The 22,310-nt window shown below is 37.5% G+C and overlaps 2 protein-coding genes across 5 annotated transcripts; one reads left to right on the top strand and one right to left on the bottom strand.

Moving 5' to 3' along the window:
* The first annotated feature begins 1,975 nt into the window (after nt 1-1,975).
* Nucleotides 1,976-13,355, top strand: LOC311078058 (uncharacterized protein). Of its 3 annotated transcripts, none has more exons than XM_084106715.1 (12): nt 1,976-2,239; nt 4,772-4,920; nt 5,034-5,447; nt 6,945-7,046; nt 7,197-7,268; nt 8,483-8,530; nt 10,305-10,352; nt 10,501-10,539; nt 11,477-11,503; nt 12,378-12,425; nt 12,903-12,962; nt 13,075-13,355. In XM_084106715.1, the coding sequence occupies exons 1-12, from the start codon at nt 2,112-2,114 to the stop codon at nt 13,116-13,118; spliced, it is 1,179 nt and encodes a 392-aa protein (XP_083962841.1). In that variant the 5' UTR covers nt 1,976-2,111; the 3' UTR covers nt 13,119-13,355. The 3 variants fall into 3 exon arrangements, with proteins under 3 accessions (XP_083962841.1, XP_083962843.1, XP_083962842.1); XM_084106717.1 differs by having other exon boundaries at nt 1,989-2,030; XM_084106716.1 differs by having other exon boundaries at nt 1,989-2,239; nt 4,726-4,920.
* Nucleotides 13,166-22,191, bottom strand: fam114a1 (family with sequence similarity 114 member A1). 2 transcript variants are annotated; one of them, XM_084106714.1, is made up of 13 exons: nt 22,008-22,191; nt 20,648-20,965; nt 20,434-20,518; nt 18,328-18,509; nt 17,992-18,126; nt 17,602-17,754; nt 17,338-17,464; nt 16,802-16,887; nt 16,524-16,724; nt 14,701-14,840; nt 14,547-14,619; nt 13,896-13,949; nt 13,166-13,758 (listed from the first exon to the last, which is right to left on the bottom strand). In XM_084106714.1, exons 2-13 carry the CDS (start codon nt 20,957-20,959, stop codon nt 13,633-13,635), a joined length of 1,674 nt encoding a protein of 557 aa, XP_083962840.1. In that variant the 5' UTR covers nt 20,960-20,965; nt 22,008-22,191; the 3' UTR covers nt 13,166-13,632. The 2 variants fall into 2 exon arrangements, with proteins under 2 accessions (XP_083962840.1, XP_083962839.1); XM_084106713.1 differs by having other exon boundaries at nt 17,299-17,464; nt 22,008-22,142.
* Between the last annotated feature and the right edge of the window lie 119 nt (nt 22,192-22,310).

The following is a 22,310-nucleotide window of genomic DNA, read 5'->3' as shown; positions in this document are numbered from 1 at the left end:
ACAATAAATATAATCAATGCGCTTTTTGGGAAAAACTGCTGTGTATTTTGGCCACAAACTATGCATTGTCACTTTAAAGGTGCTCTAAGCGATGACGCATTTTTTAGGCCAAAAATGTTTTTGTCTCATACAGCAAACATGTCCTCACTATCCTCTAGCTGCCTGTCCCCTGAACACACTGTAAAAAAAACCGCAGTCTCTGTAGACAGCCCAGGCTCCACAAACGGCAAGAAAAACAAACTGGCCCAGCCTGGACCATGAAACATAACAAACAGTGTTCCAGCCAATAACCGACAAGAATGATTTGGGGGTGGGGGGTTAGTGCGCGTGCACATGAAGGGGGGTGTGGGGAGTGGAGGAGAGAGAAACATGAAGAGGGAAGTTAGCTAGAAAAGCTAGTTTCTCGCGCGAAAAGGAGTGTCTTCACGCACATCAACAACCACAACAAAATTTCTAAGCATCAAGCGAATTTTCCGCTTGAGTTGAAATTTTTCAACTTGCGTGGAAGACGCGATTGAGGCGAATATCGAGCGTTCGCGGCAAATGCATCACCCAATTCGCGTCATTCGCGCCGCCAGATAAGCATTTCTGATTAAATAAATGTAGCCTTGGTGAGCATTGAGATACTTTTTTCAAAAACATTAAAAACTAGGATACGATATACTACAATATATCAGCCACCATATCGGTATCAGCCGATATAATGTTTAATGTTACCGTTATAGGCTCGAGGCTCGATAGGAAAATTTGGCCAATATATTAAAGCCAATAAATAATGGATTATTTCCTTCAGCTGAGACACTTCTGATGAGCACTGTCCGTCATGATGATTTTGAATTGTTTGAAATATGATTGAAATCACTTCAAAAAAGGAAAATAGAGTGTCATAGGCTACATAAATTTATAAGAAGAACATTATAATTGTGTGCTTGGGACATGGCTTTTAATGGCGAGACTTTTGTTTTTGTAATCAGGTTCTCAAAATTTATATAAAAATTTGAATTAAGTTTTATCGGCCAATATATCGGTTATCGGCTTTCAAATATAAAGAATTATCAGTTACTGTATTGGCCAAATTTTTCATATCAGTGCATCCCTATTAAAAACCCAAACTTTTAAGTGGTATAGTGTTAACTGATATTTTGGTGTGACAGCAGACAGCTCAAAGGGTTTAAATGCAGCAGTAGTCCTCTCACTGGATGATGCTGATAAGGTGCTTGGTGCTGAGAGCTCTCCTAATCCCAGTGTGGGTCCTGATGAGAACCTTCCTCCTGCCCTGCCATGATAACCAAATGCTCCCTGTTCAAAAAAGAAAAAAGAAACGACAACCTTAAGGAAATAAAAAATGATAACATGAAAAAATAATAATATGTAGATATTTTAATAATAATATGCAAAAGATGACTGGCTATTTGTTTCAAATTACACTTATATAATTCCTAATATATAATATTATATTACCATAAGTGTTGTATTGTTGTTAAGAAAAGTAGTGAAATATAAGTCACAAATACAGAAATCTCCCTCTGTGTAGTGTCTTTACATATATACGTGTAATATAAATATATATATAAATAAAATAATTAAACACAAAGAGAAACAACTAACTGAAAGGAAGCTACTTGGTGAGTTTGATTATCACCCATTGTTTTTATTTTTTTTTTTAAGTGCATGCATCATTTTATTTATGGCCACATTAAAATAATGATAATGCTACATGAAATCAGGCATAAAAATGTTTTTATTTAATTTTTACATAACCCTTTGGCCAAATTTGATGTCAATAAAAACAGTAATTTAGCCCCACTGATGAAGACGTTTGGGTGCATTAAACAAAACAGGTTGGTAAACACTAATATAGCTCTAAATTAATGATTTGAATCCTTGTGAGACAAGCAAATATATTATCTAAAATGTCTTTCTTTCTTTTTTTTCTGATTCAAAATTACACAAAACAGGAAGACAAGTAGGAAGTGGTAAAACGTTTCATCTATGTAATCAAGAAAGTGTCGTGGAGACATGCTGGTTAAGTACGTAGGATTATTTGAAACTAAATGTGGGACTAGATAAGATAATGGGTGAGATGTGAGAGTGTGTGAGATTTCCAATGTATGGTCAACAAGTTGAGAGGTTGGCGACCTTACATCACCGTCTTTTACCATGACGAGATCAGGTGCTTTCAAACTCTGCATCGTCTTCTTTCTCACCTTCATCTTGTGCCTACCAGAGTTTTTTCCAAGTAAGTAAAAATAGCAAAGTAAGATGTTTTGGGGTCCTCAGGCAGGCGTGAGTGAGGGACATGTGGCAGTGGTATTTGTGAGCATGTGTGTTTCAGAGAAAAGTGTGGTCAGAAAGAAAATGTTTGTATGATTGACAGCATGAGTCAACTTCAGTATTGTCCATGTCTTTTAGACATAAGGTGCATTGTTACATTACCTTCAGTATGTCTAAATTTTAGTAGTATTAAACTTTAAAACAGGCTAAAACAGTTGGCCCTCTGTCGCAGGTTATTACACCACGCTGTTTTTAAAAACCACTGAGTTTGCACGTGTATGACACGTGTATGTGTGTGAGGTAAAACTTTGGATTCTAACTGTAACAGTAACAATACACATTTGTTTTTATGGTTTTTAGACACTGTCTCTGAACACAAAACTGTTAGGTCGGTATGGTTTGTTAGGTTTCTAACTTTTAGACAGGAAATGTCATGCACTCTAACTTGTCAACAGAAACAGAAAACCACGCTGGTGTTTGAGAAACCAGGAAGAACAACTTCTCAAAACAGTTTACATGATAAAGGAGTCAGATGATGAGCAAATGATAATAGCTTACATTTTTGCTGTAACTTATAAAAAACGATTCTGTTAGTGTTTGTGGAGTTTAAGTAATGCTTTATAGTGAATACTGGTGTGTGTGTGATTGGTGTAATTTTCTGTACAGCATCATGGGTAATATAGTATTTCACAAGGAATTCCACAGTTAAACATGATTATTAAACTGAGCTGAACGATGACATCACTGTTTTTCTGCAGAACTGCTTTATAGATTAAATGAACTAATTTAATAATTGATGATCTTGTTTGATGCCCTTTTTTCTTTTAGAGAAATGAACTCTATTTGCATCTTTGAATCATTTTCCTGTTATCATTGTAAAGCTGCTTTGAAACAATCTGTATTGGATAAAGCGTTATATAAATAATAAGTGGAATGCCACAATAGGGCTATATAGCACCTTCCGTTTCATGCAGACTTTAAGATTTTTTTTCCCAGACAACTTTATCCCCGGTTTAACAAGGCTTAAAGGAAAGTTGTTGGGGAAAGTTACTTTGAAAAGTAATGCATTACAATATTGCGTTACTCCCTTAAAAATGAACATACATTACATAAAAAGAGAGACCAAATACAATGCTATTTTGTATTTTTTGCAATAACTAATGTTCTATTTATTAAAACCAAGTATAGATCATCAAGTTAGTGGAATCAGTGAGTGAAATCCCAGAGTCAAATTCCAGAGTCTGTTCCAGTGAGATAAATTCCCAAGCCTGTTCCAGTAAGTGAAATTCCAGAGCCCGCTCCAGAGGAAGAAGTTCCAGAGCCATCTCTTCCTGTCAGTTCTGGTGTCATCGAAGAGGTGGTCCTTTCCTGGGTGGTGGTCCTTTCCTATATCAGCCCCTGAGCACAGTCCAGTGTCTGCTCCAGCCCCAGAGTACGCTCCAGCATCGGGTTCAGCCCCTGAGTCCGCAAAGCTGACCATGATGGTCATGGCTATCTTGTGTGTGTGGTTGGCACATACCCCCAAGGCACCTCCCAAGAATGTTTTTTGGGGGGTGGGGGATGTCCAAGAGCTGTCTGCTCTCCCAGACACTGTCACAGAGGCCGTCTCTGAGACACCCGCTCTCCCACACACGGCCATGGAGGCCGACCCTGCACTGCCGGTACCACCTTGGCTCCCTGAACTGCCGGTATCTCCCTGGCTTACTGTATTGCTGGTACCGCCCATGAGGCTTCCTGTCCCGCCTACGCCACCTTTTATAATGTGTAGTTTTATATTTCTCCTTTGTTTTTAAGGAGTTGCTGTTCGCAATGCTTCATGGGATGAGCCGTTAAGTTCACAGTCTGAGTACCTTTGTCTTTTAATCTGATTTTCCGAATCAAAGTTTGTAATGTTGTGATTCACCTTGTAGCTGGTTGGCTTGGTTCATAATGTTTTAACAAAGACTCTTTTTAAATCCCTATGGGAAAACGAATGGAAAAAAATACTTCCAGCAACAGCGCTACTGAAAAAAGGGCACAGTTGCACTCTATTGCTATGATCTCATGTGAGTGACAGGTTGTCCTGCTCTCCCACCGGGAAACACATCATCAGAGAAGAGATGTTGCTGCAAGAGGGAGGGGAAGTTATTTTGACTAAAGATTACAAGGGCACAAATATTAAAAAATGATGTGCACAGATAAATTATTTATAATAAATACTGCAATATTCCATATAAAATAATAATTTTGATTTTATGGTGACTAAGTAAATAAAAAACATTAAATAAAAAAAAATCTTAATATGCTATAAAACCAACATGAATACAAAGAAAACTTTAAGAACAATTGGCACATGGGTTTAAACTTAAAGGATTTTCTTTTTCACTGTATGTGGGTATTGCACATGACTTAAAATATGAAGTAAGAGAGTTTTCTTCTGCTTTTTTTCTTTTTTGGGGGGGGGGTCCACAGATGTATCACAAATTCAGTTTTGCTGTGAGCCTTTTGACCCTTGCAGACCTGAAAATGATGCAAAGCTTTGTGGTCAGGCTGACCCTCCATGTGCGACAGAACTTATAAATGCCAGCAGTCAACACAAACGTGATGAAGGATGGTATCTGTGTAAGGCTGAAATTGATCTGCGGCTTCTCCACAACAATACCTCAGGTGGGATAGTTGTTTTATTATTTTATTTGTGAAATTTACTGCTGCTTGTTGTTTATTGTCTACAATAATAACCAATGATAATAACTGTGTGCATGTTGTACATTTCATACTAGCGGATGTGATGGTGCTTCTGACAATGAAGGCAGGCAATCTCACTGGATGGAATATTAGCGTATTTGCGTTTCTCAACAACACTGAACTTTACACTGGACCCCAAAATGACCAGAGACTATTCTACTGCTACCTCCCACCAGACAACAGCAAATGTCCAAATCTGAACATGTCCACAGAAGAACCCACACAACAAAACACCAATCATCCAAGACAAAACACTTCCATTTTAAAAACCACTTCTTCTGCCAAACCAATCACCTCTTCCCTTAAAACAACTACAATATCTTCGCAAGTAACAGCTTCTACACATGAGCTTAAGTGCCAAACGACTAGCAGCAGTTTCCTCTTTTACTACCAGGAGCACAATGAAACGGCAAGATCTGCTGCGTTACCAGTTACGCAAACAAAAAAAGGTGAGAAACCGTCAGAAACCGTTATCTTTCACAATGCCATGCTATGCACAAGACAAACGATAATAAACCAGCTTTTAAGAGGCCAATATAAAGTCCTCCTGTAGTCAATAATTATATCCCTTAAAACTCATCTTTGATCACCATATTTAAATGTTTTTTTTCCTTGAAAATAATTCTACATGCCTCAAAATAGCTTGAATGTAACTCTACCCCCTTGCCTCATTTAGTATACGCAGTTCTATGAATATGCCCCTATGAATTTGCCCCACCTCCACTCACTTGTTAATGATCATAAGTTGACATGATTGGTTACAAGGTAGTTTGTGACGTCAGGAACACCAGCGATTTCAAACCGCGTTTTTGAGACAGTCTTTGATTCACTGCAGTTTTAGGGAGAAAATACTCAGCAATGGTGTTGACTTATGAATTTGCACATGGTTTGTCTTAAAGCATATTAAAAACACCACATAGGTCGGCGCTGATAGCCTTGCAAGTGCGCCGACATGTAGCGCCGTTGTGCTTCGGGTGACCCGAGTTCGAGTCCTGGCTCGTGGACCTTTCCTGATCCCGTTTCCCCTCTCTCTCCCACCTCACTTCCTGTCTAGTTACTGTCCTATCCTAATAAAAGGCAAAAACGCCAAAACATACCACATAGACATATAAACAACATTAAACGCTTGTTTTTCACCACAGGGGGGACTTTAGAACTACATTTCGTGACACAACAACGGTAGTCTTTTTAAAAAATATATGGTGGATTTGCTTGACCACTATGACAGTCGCCGCAAGCGGAGTGATACAAATGGTGAAACGGTTAGAGTGCTGTTACTGGGTGAATATCGCACGGCTGAAAAAGGCTATCAGCCAATCAGATTCGAGAACCAGAAATAATTGTTGTGTGTATATATATATATATATATGTGTGTGTGTGTGTGTGTGTGTGTGTGTGTGTGTGTGTGTGTGTAAAGCATATTTATATGCTTTATAAATAATTCAGCATATATATTTCTTTCAGCCATGCTGATTACATCATATCAAATATGTTTTTACAAATACACAGTGAATCGTTCTCACCCAAGCATCTCTACCTCTCTCATAAATTCCCTCTGAAGGAGAGCTGAGACTCTTTTATCCTGTCTATTGATTCGGGCGTGGAAGGAGACAGCAGGACTTCATAATTCAACCTAACTTTTGATAAATATATTATAGCAATAGATCAAGCCAGTCTATTTAGTGTTTGACTCATCCAAAACCACAAATCCTTTCAGACAGTAGGTTACATTGCCAGACTCACACAAGGTCATTTGGGTTAATGTAAGTGTAAAATGAACTTGGTAAGACTTTTAAAGACAAGGGCATTGTAAACTTGGAGCTTCTGATGTTTAAGCATTGATATATCATATGCTGTTTTGTTTTTCATGTTTCATTCATGTATTATGCTTTGCTGTACTCTTGTTAAAGTTTATGTTGCTATATACTTCATTTCCTTGTTCCTAGAGGGCTGGGGTGTGATCACTTCAGTGTGGTTGGCACTGGTACTGACTGTGGTTGTGGTAACTCTATTGAGTGTGGGCTGCCTGATCTTCAAAAGCAAACATAGTGAGTATCACTTCTACAAATCAATCAACAGCCATTTGACACTGGGGTGTTTTCAGTTTGGGATCCATAATGTTAATATAATTGACAAAATGAACATCACATTGGATAAATCTTTTTGGATCAATCTTGTTTTTGGTCTTTTCACTTTAGGAAAGTCCAAGTTGTTAACAGTTATGCCGGTTTCAGCCAGCCGACATCAGCTCAGCAAGCCAACAGAAAATTGTGAGTGACACTAACAAGTTTATATAGTCGCAAAGCTTTTCTATGATTGTGTGCTAATTGCACTTTTCAGGGTAGCATGAAACAAAAACTCAAACAGAACAACCACAATAGCGACGTGATCAGACTAGGGCTGCATCCGAAAACGTAGGCAGCTGACTTGTTGTCTCGCTGCCCTATCAGGCAATGACTTTGCAGGCAGCATTTACGCACAAAGGTTCCTCACAAAACTGATTTCGGACTGACTTCTGAGGCAGTGTTACGGTTTAATGATCTACAGCAAAATAGAGAGAGCTTTGGAGAAAACTAAGTGAATAATTTAATGACTACAATAGTGATTTTTTTTGCTAGAAATGACATAAGTGGAAAATATTGATCAAAAATTTACATTTACAAACAAACTGATGACCAGCCGCAACTTTCAGACGCCATCTAGCTCAACTGTCACAGAATGGAAAGCACAGGATTGTGGGATATCAAAGGCAGCTAAGGATACATCTATGCTGCCTTCAAAAATCGATCGGATGAAGGTATCTCAGGAGACAGGAAGTGAAACTAACATTGCATTCGGACGTGTCTTGATGCCTTCCTACCTTGGAATGCGTCCTCCAAAGTCGGCATGTATCAGTTTTCTGACGCAGCCAAAGACTGAACCCAAACCAGCGATATAAATACACTGGGACTAAACAAGATAATTAACAAGACACAGGTGGGGAAATCAAAAATCAAGGCAACAAAATAGCATGAACAAAGAAAACAAAGGAAACTGAACCGAGAACCGAAAACTAACTGAAATCGGAAAACTTTTTATGCGTTTTGGCCATTTATTTACATGACAATGGTGTTTTGGGGGCCTGAAAAAAGCAAGCTTTTGAAAATGGGTTTCAAAGTTCAGGGTTTTGAAAACGATGCCTTTACCGCCTCCACCTAAACAGCAAAAACGTACATGTTCACGCATTCTTATTATGTGTTTGCTGGATATTGACAAGTCCTGTTTGACAAAGTGACATCGCCAACTACTGTCCTGGCATTCATAATACAGCCTTAATTGTAATTTTTGCAGATCCGTGTGACCGGGGATCATTTTGACAGTGTTGTCTTCTGTTTTTAGTACATTGTTGTCGTGTAAACATATCCTTACTGAAAGTCCAACTCAAGCAAAACACAAACACAGATCAGATGTGACAACTAATTAATTTTCTAATTCTTGCTTTCAGTGATGAGCAATGTCCCTGATGTGTCCATAGCAATGTACAGCATGAGTGGTAAGCAAGTGTTTGTCTTGTGATTGTTTGGCTAATGTGTCCTTGTTAAATTTGTGTAAATAAACCATGGCAGTACCATGGTACAGGAATGGTATCAGTGGTATTTGAAATATACTATGATATTCATAATAACATTTGATATTTACATGCTCCTCTTAGGAAGAATACCATGATATTACCATTGGCATAGGCCTAATTAAAATAGGGTAATACCATATTTAAAAAAAAAGTAGGCCAATGCATACATTTTCTTGTAAAATAATTATTTGTTTGTATTATTTTTAGCTTTAGTAATAAAGAAATTATGTTAAATAAGTGTTAAAGCTATATTTACAAGGCACTATAAATGTAGAGATTGCTAATAGACTTGAGTGTCCTATTTTTATATAGTTTTATATGATTTACATTTACATTTAAAGTCCCCCTGTGGTGAAGATCAAGTTTTTAATGTTTCTATGTCTATGTGATGTTTTTAATATGCTTTGAAGTTCCACTATGGTCCCCCTTTTAATGTGCTTTAAAGGGGTGGTATAATGCCTTTTTCACAAGATGTAAAGTATGTCTTTGATGTCCCCAGAGTGAGTATGTGAAGTTTTAGCTCAAAATACCCCACAGATATTTTTATATAGCATGTTAAAGTTGTCACTTTTTGAGGGTGAGCAAAAACGCACCTTGTGTCTGTTCCTTTAAATGTAAATGAGCTGCTGCTCCCAGCACAGAGGGCGGAGCTTCAACAGCTTGTGTCCTTTTACCTCACACAGACATGCACTGAAAATTTCAAAAACTTTTAGCCTTTTATGTTCAAACCGGAGTCAGGCAATGATGGAGAGACTCTAGAAGAAGTGACAACATGTAGAATGCAATGGTTAGTTTCTGAATGGTTAGTTGATGAATTTATGTGGCTTATGTGTAGTTATTTTCTAGTCATTGATTAGCATATTCTGTCTTGATAATCTATAAATTGTGTTCCGGGGGCGGGGTTTATGTAAATTCTAGGGTTGGTGATCACTAACCCGGGAGGAATGTTGTGTAGTCCCAACCAGCTGTTTGTTAGTCCTTAAAAAGCAATTTCTTTAAAAGCAAATATATTCCTTTGCTTTGAACTTTGAGCATTGTAACTTTGCAGATGTTGTTTATGCTCAAACAGCAACATTACACACTAACTAAAGTTAGAAAAGTGAAATCATAATCAACCACCCCTTTAAGACAAAGCATGTGCAAATTCACAAGTCAACACCATTGCTGAGTATATTCTCTTCTTAAAACTGCAGTGAAAAAAAGACAGCCTCAAAAACTGTTTTTCTGGTGTTTCTGACGTCACAAACTACCTTGCCTAACCAATCACGTCAATGTGTGATCGTCAACGAGTGGATCTCTTAGCTGGTCTGAGTGAGTGGGGACGAGGCCAATTTGCATATTCATAGAACCGCGTATACTAAATTAAGCGAGGGTGTATAGTTACATTCAAGCTATTTGGAGCTATAAGGAAAAAAACGTTTAAAATGTGTCATTTTGGTGATCAAAGGTAAGTTTTAAGTGATATAATTATTGACAGGGGGACAATCATTTAGCAGACGATTTTATCCAAAGCAACTCACAAATGTGGAGAGCAATAGAAGCAATCAAACCAACAACAGGGCAACAATATGCAAGTGCCGTGACCAGTCCGTTAGTCCAGCAGAAAATGCAGCAAAGTTGTTTTTTTTATATATCATTTATACTTGCTTCATTGTTAGTTATTAAATGTTGATGTATTTCTGTTTCTCTGTTATAGATGATGATGCATTCTTTGAGATCTCTTCAACTAAGAACAGAACCGAAGGTAAACAAACATCCTGCTCTATCATACTGCACTCTTTTTACCCAGAAGAGATTTGTGCTTTATCAAAATGCTGTAAAGTAACCTTGTATGTTTTTACCAGCACTGACTAACTCCAAACCAACCTAACTCTCAATTTATACTTTCACAGAAAACCTGCTCAGGGTAGCTGACCTTATGTACAAGAGAAGTAAGTGATTGTTTGGATATTTCTTTTTATGCAGAGAGAGGCATAAGTTGTGTCCAAAATGATGCACTATACACTATGCACTCACACTATGTACTCAGCCATGTAGAGTATGACATTTATACAGTTATGTCACTCAACATCTGTGTCTGATAGTCCCTCCCCCTCCACTATGTAAATAAAGTTGTGACAGTTGAGTGCATGAAGTGTCCAGGATTCCACACTTCATTTTTTGGTTAATTAAGGGCATCATCTGGGAATTTAAAGTGCACTTTTTCAGTGTGAACACACTAATTACACTGTTTAACTACAAAATGGCACAGAATAGTGGATAAGTACGCAAATTGGGACACATCTATAGGGTGCAGTAATTAAAACAGAAATGTCCTTGGAGTAATTTAAGGGACACTAATGATTATAATTCTGTCATCATTTACTCCCCTCAAGTTGTTACAAACCCATATGAGAGAGAGAGCATATTCTTTTGTGGAACATCAGTTTTGAGAATGTTCACGTTGCTCATTACCATATAGTGGATGGGGACCAGAAAACGCCAAGTTCCAAAAAGGACATAAAAGCACCATATGCGACTCTTCCAAATCTTCTGAAGCCATATGATAGCTTTGTATGCCATTTTGTGAGCCGTATTCATCTACTTTTATTGCATTCTTCTACAGTATAGATAACTCATTTTGTTCCCGGGAAGAATGAAACTCATTTAAAATTTCATTTTGGATGGGTTATTCCTTAAAACCTGCAGGAGTATGCTAGTAAAGCCTACATCAATCAAAATGTGTGTGTGTGTGTGGATGACAACCACATCCAATATATAGGTTGTATACTGTATTGAAGAACTGGTCTCCTGTACAATGTATTCATGTATTCCTATTAATGGTGGCTATGTGTGTTTATTTTTTTATAATGGTCTCTCATGTTCTAGGATTGTCACCAATCTTTGAGATTACAGGTATGAATGATACATTTAACACATTTACATATTCTTTCAAGAAACGCATAAAAAAAACACAGTAGCATTGAATAGCATTAAATACACATATAGACCTATAGAATATGCATATCACATAAATAGCATAACTGAAACAACTGCTTGATCCTTTATATTGTCACAAAATGTAAACTATATTATCTCCCATCAATATTATATTTAAAATTGGATATATAGTACATCCAACCTTATCAGCAATATGTACTGTATAGCAAATCTCAATGCTTGATTGTTTGCAAAATATTAATTATATTATTGCCCAGCTCGGCTAAATGCAACTATAAGTCATGAAGACAATAAAGGGGTCGTATTCTGCTTTCTTACATTTTCAACTTTCTTTAGTTTGAGCATGAAAGAGGTCTGCAATGTTACAAAGCACAAGATTCCACTCTAAAGGGAGTTATTCCCGATATGAGTAAGCACTGTTTCTGAACTCCCTGAAACACCTCGTCTCGTTTTCTTCCGGGAACATACGTCACTATATCCCTTTAAATAATTCATGTGCAAAAAAAGGGACAAGGCCTGGATGAGTTTCATCCGAAAGCTTAAAAATGCTGCCTTTGGAGGATGCATTCCAAGGTAGGAAGGCATCAGGGCCCGTCCTAATCCAATGTTAGCCTCACTTCCTGTCTCTTGAGATACCTTCATCTGATACATTTTTGAAGGCAGCATAGATGTATCCTTAGCTGCCTTTGATTATCCCACAATCCTGTGCTTTCCATTCCGTGACAGTTAAGCTAAAAAAAAAAAAGCTGCTTTGATTGAAACAATGTATTGTGAAAAGACCTCTTTTTTTCTATTTATAAAACTGACTTCAAAATTGACTTGATTCCAGATGAAAATGAGGAAGAGGAGCAATGTAATGCCCCAGAAACAAAGGAAGGTAAATATAAATGGATGAGGATGAGTCTAGCTTTTCTCTGTATAATAGAGATCATTTATAGTTTCATGCATATTATCAAGCATTTCATGTGTTTGGAATATTAAACAGCATTTGTATGCTTTAAATTCAATCTAAGTGGAGACTTTACAAAGCAGATTAATACTTCAAAAAGATGTCCACATTAATTTCCTCATCCATCAGCTGATGTAAAACAGTCTGATGATGGTATACTCTCTTGTCACTACTAGTTCCTATCCAGTATAGCCTGAAACAGTGTTTTACACTCTTTGAATCTTGCATGATGTCTCATCCGGTCACAGTGATGATGACACAAGCTAATGATCGGTAGATCTTTGATGCCAGTATGTTGCTTGGGGCAAAATAAATTGCACTACAGACGGACTCCTGGCAAGACTAATGTTGTCATGCATAGAATTCTACAAGACGCATTTTTAATAAATATTGTTATTTTTACAGAGTTTAAAAAATCACATCAGCTCCAACATCTGGCAGCACAAGGCAACTGTGAACCATCAAGTAAGTGACGTTTCCAGCCTCTCAATCTTCATTAACCATCAAGAAGCAGAATTATTCATTTGATATATCTGTCATTTCACACCTTCTCCATTCTCTCTTTTTCCATCTCCAGCTTACCTGCATCATCGAAACAACTTTTCTTGTTCCAGTCATTAAGAAAATGGGGAGCTTTAACCCTTTAAATCAACGAGAAACAGCAGAGGCACTTTTTAAAATTGGTTGAAAGTTTATTTATTTTATTAACGAACATGTGACGTACTGAGAACTGGACATTTTCACACGCTAAAAAAACATTACTGTACTTATAATTTCAGTCTTTAGTTTCATATAATTAATATTACAGATTATGTTCTTGGTCAATTTTATTCAAAATAAAAACTGGTAATTGTGTAACTGTTCATTATTTTAAGCGAATGTCGGTTGGACCTCCAAATCTGCTCAGACAATGCAACACATGATTAATAATCTTCATTTTTAGCAAAGTCACTTAAAAAAGAACAAACATATATTTAAAGTGGACAAGCAGCTTTCTAAATAAGTTAGGAGTTTCAATCTTATTTTATTAATTATGTATTTTTAAGAGTCTATATATAGACTAGAATTGCACTTTTTTGGTTTAAGCTCTCATATTGAAGCAACATACCTAAACACAATACACAGAATGAGGGCACTATTCTTTGGATGCTGGTTCAGGGACTGGCTTGACTGTGGTTCTGCTGGTCTGAATATGTGAGACCTGAAGAACAGGCAACAGCAGCTGGAATGCATTATGGATGTAAGTAGTGCTATTACAACCCTGGGGAAACAAGACACAGTGCAGTGATGAAGGGTCGTCATTATCATAACTAGTCATTCTAATCATCATCAAAACCCCTATAGACATCTCCTCATTTGTTAGCTGTGCATTATGAAAATGATCATATTCAGTTTTACCTCCAGCATCACACTGTCCACTAGAGGATTTAGTTCTTCTGCCTTTCTCTGATTCTATAGGGACAGAAATAGAGAGACAAAAAACAGCAGGATGTTCATTTTAAACGTCAGGAGAAATAAATAGTTTTATTTCACAATAACAACACTGACATGCAACAGCATATGCAACCTGTTTTACTTCCATAATGTGATGCATTTCAAAGTGATATAGTGGCCCACAGTGCATCACCACAAAATCACAGGGCAACACTGGGAAATCAAGACTATACAAATTCTTACTAGCATTAAATAACAAAAGATTCTCGATGTGAATTTTTACAGTTTACAGTAAACTAAATTTACAGTTTGCTCTGTAAATTTAGCTGTGCTGTGCCACAGTAGAAACAGCTTTTTCAACTAGAAAAAAAAGTAAGCTGGGTTTTATCTGACAGGAACTGATTGGATCATGAAATATGACGTGATTGGAAGGGAGGGGCTGAAAAATAAGAGGGCATCAACTGAAGGAAACCGAACTGTAGTCAAACTGAAAAGGGAAGTCACTTCAGAGGTGGAGGTATTAGTTATTATATTTGAAAGTTTTTAGCAATAAAATCCACTGATAAATAGTTCAAAATAAGACCAGGAACATACGTTAGGGTCAGTCAGACTCACCCCTACAGCCAGTAATGTGTCTGAGAACTTTCGAGCCAGGCATCCGACCTCCTTACACATGGCACTGGTTAACCTGGGCATACACAACAGTCACTATACAGCTTATAAAAGGACTTGTCCAATACTGTCTGTTGGAAACGGCTGAGGAACTCACCTGACCAGTATACTGGCCTGTTGGCAGGCTGGCTTCTCCAGCTCTTGTCCGTGTAAAATCAGCTCAGCCACTTTGTGTAGCTGTTCTATACTACGAGCGGTCACCTCAGCAAGACTGCCCACTGATGACAGATACACCTTCTATAAACGTACACATTAAAATAAAGGTTTATACATGTATTTTTTTTTTTAAAGAAAACAATACTTTTATTCGGCAAGGAAGCATTAAATTGATCAAAAGTGACAGTAAAGACACTTATAATGCTACAAAAGGTTTATATTTTAAATAAATGCTATTCAAAATTCTATTCATCAAGAAATCCTGAAAAGAAAAATGTATCTACAGTTTCCACAAAAATATTAAAGGGATAGCTCACCCAAAAATTTGTTATCATTTACTCACCCTCATGTTGTTACAAACCTGTATGAGATTCTTTCTTCTGTTGAACACAAAAGGAGATATTTTAAAGAATCTTGGTAATCAAACTGTTGACGATAGCCATTGACTTACAAAGTAGGGAAAAAAATGATATTGAAGTCAATGGCTACCGTCAACTGTCTGATAACCAACATTCTTTAAAATATCTTCTTTTGTGTTCAACAGAAGAAAGAAAACATGAGGGTGAGTAAATGATGACAAACAATTTTAGGGGAACTATTTCTTTAAATAGACACTAGTAACTGGAGTAACTGAAGGCTTTGCCATCACAGGAATAAATTACCAAAAAGTCAGTAGAACAAGAAAAAGAAAAGAAAAAAGGTCTAGAGACTTTTTAAAAATTGAACTTCTTTAAACGTGAGTGTCGTGAGAAAATGGACATGGCATGAGAGTTGGCAGCCTTGCTTATTCCAATCTCACATAATATTTAGGATGGATAGTATGCACATTGCGACGACAGTCTATAAGTAAAACAATGGAAAAATAGTGCAGAACACATTCTGTGTGTACGGAGAATAAGAAACTTATATATACAGTGCTATGCATAAGTTTAGACACCCATGCTAAAGTTGACTAAAAAGAGGAATAAAAAATCATCTTTTGGAAATTGAACTTAATGCCTTAATTTAAAAAATTAGGAAAAATCCAACCTTTAAGGACACCAATTTTCTTTATGAATGAATAATGTATCGTAAATAAATAAATGTTCTTCCTTAAAATACAGGGTGCATAAGTTTGGACACCCCTATATTAAATTCCCATAGAGGCAGGCAGATTTTTATTTTTAAAGGCCAGTTACTTCATGGATCCAGGATACTATGCATCCTGATAAAGTTCCCTTGGCCTTTGGAATTAAAATAGCCCCGCATCATCACATAGCCTTCACCATACCTAGAGATTGGCATGGGGTACTTTCCATAAGATCATCTCTCAATGCAAATCAAACCAGCTATTAGGCTAACTGAAATAAAACCATGCCAATCTCTAGGTATGGTGAAGGCTATGTGATGATGCGGGGCTATTTTAATTCCAAAGGCCAAGGGAACTTTATCAGGATGCATAGTATCCTGGATCCATGAAGTAACTGGCCTTTAAAAATAAAAATCTGCCTGCCTCTATGGGAATTTAACATAGGGGTGTACTCACTTATGCACCCTGTATTTTAAGGAAGAACATTTATTTATTTACTATACATTATTCATTCACAAAGAATATTGGTGTCCTTAAAGGTTGGATTTTTCCTAATTTTTTAAATTAAGGCATTAAGTTCAATTTCCAAAAGATGATTTTTTTATTCCTCTTTTTAGTCAACTTTAGCATGGGTGTCTAAACTTATGCATAGCACTGTAGTTCAGACTCAACGACACACTCAAAACATTTCTCACCTCAACATCATCCGAGTTTCCGTCTTTTGTATTATTTGTATCGTTTTTTCCCTCTTCTCCCTTTTCTTCTTCTTTTTGTTCCCCCTTTTCTGGATCGGGGCAAGGGGTGGAGCACTCTTCCTTTAATTCCTCTGTTACATTCTTGACAACTTCCCGGGATTGCTCCACTTCTCGCACCCAATCATGAGCTTTTATTCGGGCCTGCAGGGCATACGGTTTGATTAGTGTTTGTGAATAACATATTGTGTGTCTGTGTGTGTGTCTGTGTGTGGCTGTACTTTGCTCAGTTTGTCTGGAGTTGCAGCAACATGGAGCTCAAAGAGCAGCTCAGTAAGAACACTGACAAACTCCTCTCCATCAGCAGCTGAAACACAGATCACATAAATGTTATACCCATGGGCAGAAATGAGGAGGACTGAAATATTTATAGTGCTCTGACTCTGAGTCACCTGTCATATCAAATCAATGTCTGTTCATTGAGATTTGGTTTTCCAATACTTGTGGTATGGTGATTTCAACCAGAATTATAAATTATAATAATTTCACAGCCTTAATAATTATGTAGATTACATAACTAATCATTTTAACTCTAAATCAGTGATTGTTTTTAAATTTAAAAGTGTGAACTTGACCATTTAACCTGATTAATATCCATTAATGCAGAAATTGTAATAAAGATTTATCCCTCACAGGATCTTGATTGTGGTCTTGGATTTGTTCACACCAGATTGTGATCTGGATTTGTCTAATTATGTTTTAGCAATTAAAGACTCACAGAGAGGAGTGGAACACTGAATTTGGGAATTAAGATCACCGTTTTCCCCAGAGGCGGCATCAGCTTCCTCCTCCTCACGGGTGATGAAGATCTCTTTAATCGCAATCAGCTCCTTCTTCAGAACTTCCAAATCTTCCTCTTCCAAAGAGGACAAGAACTCCTGCACCTGAAATAGGGAGAAACACAATGAAAAGAGGAAAATATAAGGACTTTTTTTGTATTACACAGCTCATTTCAGCTTGTTTTTGGATAGTAACAGGTACTATATGGGTGAATGTACAGTACGTAGTGAGTGTTACTAACCCTTCCTTCACTCTCATTGGAAAGAATCTCCAGTGCCTCGAGATGAGACAAGCCTTGGTAATCATCAAACAAGATCCCATAGTGGGCGGTTGGTTCTGAAACCATCTGACTGCTCAGTCTCTCTCTCTCCTTTTCCTTTGCTTCTTTTAACATCTGCAGACAGACACAACACAAGGACATACATCAGACAAACATACTGAAAATATGGCAGGATTTTCCCACAAAACCACTGTTAAAGTCAATAATGCAAGAATCTTCTACTGTATGACAGTTGTAGGACTATATTCACAATATAGCATAGCCTCTGTACTGTACCTTATTGTAAAGTAACAGTAGGCTAGGGTTTTACATCTTGTAAGAAAGATTTGAAGCATTTGTTGACCATCTTACCTGAGACAGAGACACAGTTCTCTGCATCAGTATTTTAGTCTTTTTAAAGCCTGGATCACTCTCTGCCAAGACAATCATGGTCTTCTTTCCAATGAACTCCAAAGCATCCAGTCCTCCTGTTATTACTGACTTTCCCTGCGAGAGGGAGAAAAAATGGTGCATGAAAATGTGTCCAAGATGGAGGAACAAGAAAGATTAATTCATCTTGGGTGATTCAATCACAAGTTATCAGCTGAAACTCATGCTATCTTAAATGCACCATCAAGTGTAGGTTCTGTGATCATGGTAAGTCATGTTAAAACTAATGAAGTGTGTTATATCCTTGCGCTGACTCACAGTGTTCTGAACAGCGCTGCTGATGGTTGACAGTACTCCTCTGTGCACCTCCTCTGAATGAACGTGTTCTGCCATCTCTGTCCCGGAATGCTCATGGGCCTCTTCTGCCTCCTCACACGATGAGCTCTGACGCATTCGGAGCGCCACACCTGCTTTCTCTTTTACAGAGCTTAACCCTTGACCTAAGGACAATCAAAAGATTGAAGGATATTATTAAACTTTAGGGCTGAATTCACTCTGCAAGGCCTGATGCACAGAACAGATATTGACAAATAATCTGATTTATTGTCCCAAAAGTTTACATTCACACAACTGCGTTTAACTATAATACCTGACTAAGACGCATTAGGCTAAGATAGTTTTTTTTAGTATTATGTCTCACATTTGCATATAGACTGGGCACTTACGTGTGATTGGTTGATGTTAAAAAGTTATTAAGTGCAATAAACTGCGGAAAACAACTTGCGGTTCTCGTGCTGCCTGACACACACACGAAGCGCGCGCACAGAAAGCTGCCTCTCGGACATTAAATTCTCTTTCACGGCTTATTGCACTCGAATGGTCAAATACACACACAGTTATGTCAAAATGCCTGTCTTGGCAAATATTCACATAAACACAGTCGGTTATGTCTTAAAGGACAACTCCGGTGAAAAATGAACCTAGGGGTAATTAACACATGGTTACCGAGTCGATCGTTCCCTGGGATGCGTTTTCATGAAAATCGGATGCAAAGAGTTTTATCTCTAAAAACAGATTAGCTTATAACGCTAGTATATGGGGCACAGAGTAAGTAAAAGTAAATCGCTAGTTAATACCACTAACAAGGCTCAAAATAGCCTCACACTAACATGGTAGCATAATGAGGGTCCCTACATGCAAACCGAAGCATTGAGAACTTTGTAACTGTACAGACAGTTTAATAAGAAGATACTTTATAAAGACAGTACATTACGCGTTTACAGACAGGCGTCATCTTGGAAAACAGTCTCGACTAATCGAGTCACGAACGCCGTGCTAAGTGAGCTGGTCGATAGGAATTATGTTTGTGAAATCTAACGTAGCACGGCGTTCGTGGCTCGATTAGTCGAGACTGTTTTCCAAGATGGATCCTGTCTGTAAACGCGTAATGTACTGTCTTTATAAAGTATCTTCTTATTAAACTGTCTGTACACTTACAAAGTTCTCAATGCTTCGGTTTGCATGTAGGGACCCTCATTATGCTACCGTGTTAGTGTGAGGCTATTTTGAGCCTTGTTAGTGGTATTAACTAGCGATTTACTTTTACTTACTCTGTGCCCCATATACTAGCGTTATAAGCTAATCTGTTTTTAAAGATAAAACTCTTTACATTCTATAATCATGAAAACGCATTCCAGGGAACAATCGACTCAGTAACCATGTGTTAATTAACCCCAGGTTCATTTTTCACCGGAGTTGTCCATTAAGTGAAAGTAAACAGTTGGGAAAGAAATCGGATGCATGTCAATAGGATCTGTGTGTTAGGTCTTAAAGCGACAGCAGCCTAAAAAAACGAAAAAGAGAAAATCACTCACTGCTCTTGACTGAATACATTTTTTCTAGCTTCAATATGAATCAATGTATATTTAATTAATGTGTTTTATTTTTACATTTGATTAATCTAATGTCTAATGTATTGTATTTGTACTATTGTTTGCAATTTGCCTCTTTGTTTTTTATTTTTAATAACAGAGATAAAATAAAATAACAATAGAATAACTAATCGTCCACCCCTAGTTTCGGGTATTTCTGTTTACCTGGATGCTCTTGATGTCAGGTTTTCATGTTTATATAACTATATATTATTTAAATAGTTTTTTGTTTGTTTACATTGATGATCAAATTTTAGAGAAAATAATAGAATGTGAAACATATATTGGTTATATCATTTTAGGTTTTTAAATATATTTAAATATAATTTCAATCATATTTTACACACTTAAAGCATTATCATATCGTGCAGCCCTTCTCATGCGTATAATTTGCTATTGTGACTGTGTTATCTAACAGTTAACTGTGGAAGGATCTACTGTAAGGTTAACTATGGCGATCTCGCTGTAGTGACAGGTTGCTATGGCGACTTACCCACAGTGGATGTAGCAGTGGTCAGAAGTGACTTCCCCCAGGAGCCCCAACTACTCCAGCCTTTCGATTTAGACTCATCCAGGGGCTGATAACATGCATCAGCACAGCCGAAGGATACAGTCGCAAAATATACACAAAAAATTGTGTTATGGATTTGCTATCATGGCACAAAATATTACTTTGACCAAACACAGCTCAACACTATTGAATGTACCTCTGTTCCCTCTGCTTCTTCCTGCGTAACATCTGGGTCTAAGCTCACTGACTCCACACATTCAGTCACCTGACCCTCAGGTTTTTCTTCTGATTGGTGTACCTGCTTCTCTTCAGTAGCTTTGGGCATACCGTGCTCTTCCGCTGCCACATTAGTTGGGTCAGGGGTCGATGTGCCTAGTGAAAGTTGTGATAAAGATGGGACCTCATCTGTGTTGACTGCAGCAATGGGGCCAGTTTCATCAGAGGCAGTCGGGTGGAGGGAAGGGGGAGATTTCGCAGTGAGGTCTTCCACGTTCTCATCTTGCGACATGGTGCTCTGATAAAAACAGATCAACAAACAAAGTGTAATGAGAGGCCATGTAAGCAGCTGGCCGTGATTACACACACTAACTTCCGGCTTGACGCTGAGACAGCTGAGCTCTGACTAAGGTTTGCAAAATAACTACTATTAATAAGCAGTAGGAGTTTATTGAAGCAAAAGTCATGGCTAATAGTTAGTTAAAAATGAGATTTAGACCCTAATCTAAAGTGGGACTATATATTTTTTTTATATATTTTTTATCTAATTATGTCAGCAGGTTTGTGTTATGGTTAGGTCCTGAATTTAGGATTTGGGTTTAGCAACTATCTTCATTTCTGTATAAAAAGTACTATATTATTATTATTACTACTATTATCATTATTATTGTTAAACCAATATGTATGTGTAGGTGTGTGTGAAAAGAAAAGCATTCACACAGAACTGCATTCACACACAGTACTGTCCCTGAATGGTGCCGCACTGTCAAGCGCCTTTGTTTAATGCGGATTGCGGCGCCATCTAGCGGTTGTTTTTTACACGTACAAGCAACATTCAAACATTAGTTTGTAAATATACGTTCAGTAAATGACTAAGCAACATTCAAACATTAGTTTGTACACATACGTTCAGAAAATGAATACACAGACTGTATATAGGGCAGTTTATACACTTCAGGTTACAAGTTACAGTTTCTATACAAAAATATGCATGCAGGTTTATGATACCTCCAAGGCTCCATTTCTACTAGCTGAAATCAAACGTCTATGTTTGACCATAAATCATTTATTCGTTTCCCTATTATGTGCATTTTTTATTGTCTCTTCTTTATGTAATGAAAGTTAAAGTATTTCAAATATTCTGCGAGCACATCAAAAGCGAACGCAGAAGCGAATTTAACTTAAATATAATCCATAAGAATAACAACAAACGCGACATATGGAAGTACTCTATGGAGAAGAGCATAACGCTAAAACGCAAGATACATATATGCAAAATTAACATTTGTAGTACTATTTCTTCTGAAGTAAAGTTAAATTATGGAGTCATCCCATCTTACCAGTTCTGCTGACAGTCGCGCTCGCGCAACCCTTCCGCTCGAGCTCGCGCCACGTCGGCAGCGGGGTCGCGTGCGGCTGTGGCCGGTGACGTCACCTGAACTTTTGGCACTCTGTTGATAGGGAAATAGATAAGAGACAAACTATCACATCTTGCGTAAACATTTTAGTAAAATGTTGTGAAGTAGTAACTCCTGTTTGGGACTGACAGAGTGAGGTATTAATCTGTTCGATCTCGGCTTTTAAGATGGCGATGCGTTTCAGAGTTGGTTGGGAAAACTGGGAATGTGAAGTAATGAGATATA

Source organism: Abramis brama (genome assembly GCF_963993115.1).
Source record: "Abramis brama genome assembly, chromosome: 2".
In the NCBI taxonomy this organism is placed as follows: Eukaryota; Metazoa; Chordata; class Actinopteri; order Cypriniformes; family Leuciscidae; genus Abramis; species Abramis brama.
The sequence above is the reverse complement of the archived record's forward strand: the minus strand, read 5'-3'. Positions and strand labels throughout refer to the sequence as shown.

Bases quoted from the DNA above. Each gene is read 5' to 3' on its own strand.
- fam114a1 (XM_084106713.1), bottom strand. From the start codon at position 20,959: ATGTCGCAAGATGAGAACGTGGAAGACCTCACTGCGAAATCTCCCCCT. The intron at 16,725-16,801 runs GTACAGCCACAC...TATGCCCTGCAG, and splicing joins CTCCAGACAAACTGAGCAAA to GCCCGAATAAAAGCTCATGA. The intron at 13,759-13,895 runs GTAAAACTGAAT...TTGTTTCCCCAG, and splicing joins TGGACAGTGTGATGCTGGAG to GGTTGTAATAGCACTACTTA.
- LOC311078058 (XM_084106715.1), top strand. From the start codon at position 2,112: ATGGTCAACAAGTTGAGAGGTTGGCGACCTTACATCACCGTCTTTTAC. The intron at 7,047-7,196 runs GTGAGTATCACT...TTTTCACTTTAG, and splicing joins GATCTTCAAAAGCAAACATA to GAAAGTCCAAGTTGTTAACA. The intron at 8,531-10,304 runs GTAAGCAAGTGT...TCTCTGTTATAG, and splicing joins AGCAATGTACAGCATGAGTG to ATGATGATGCATTCTTTGAG.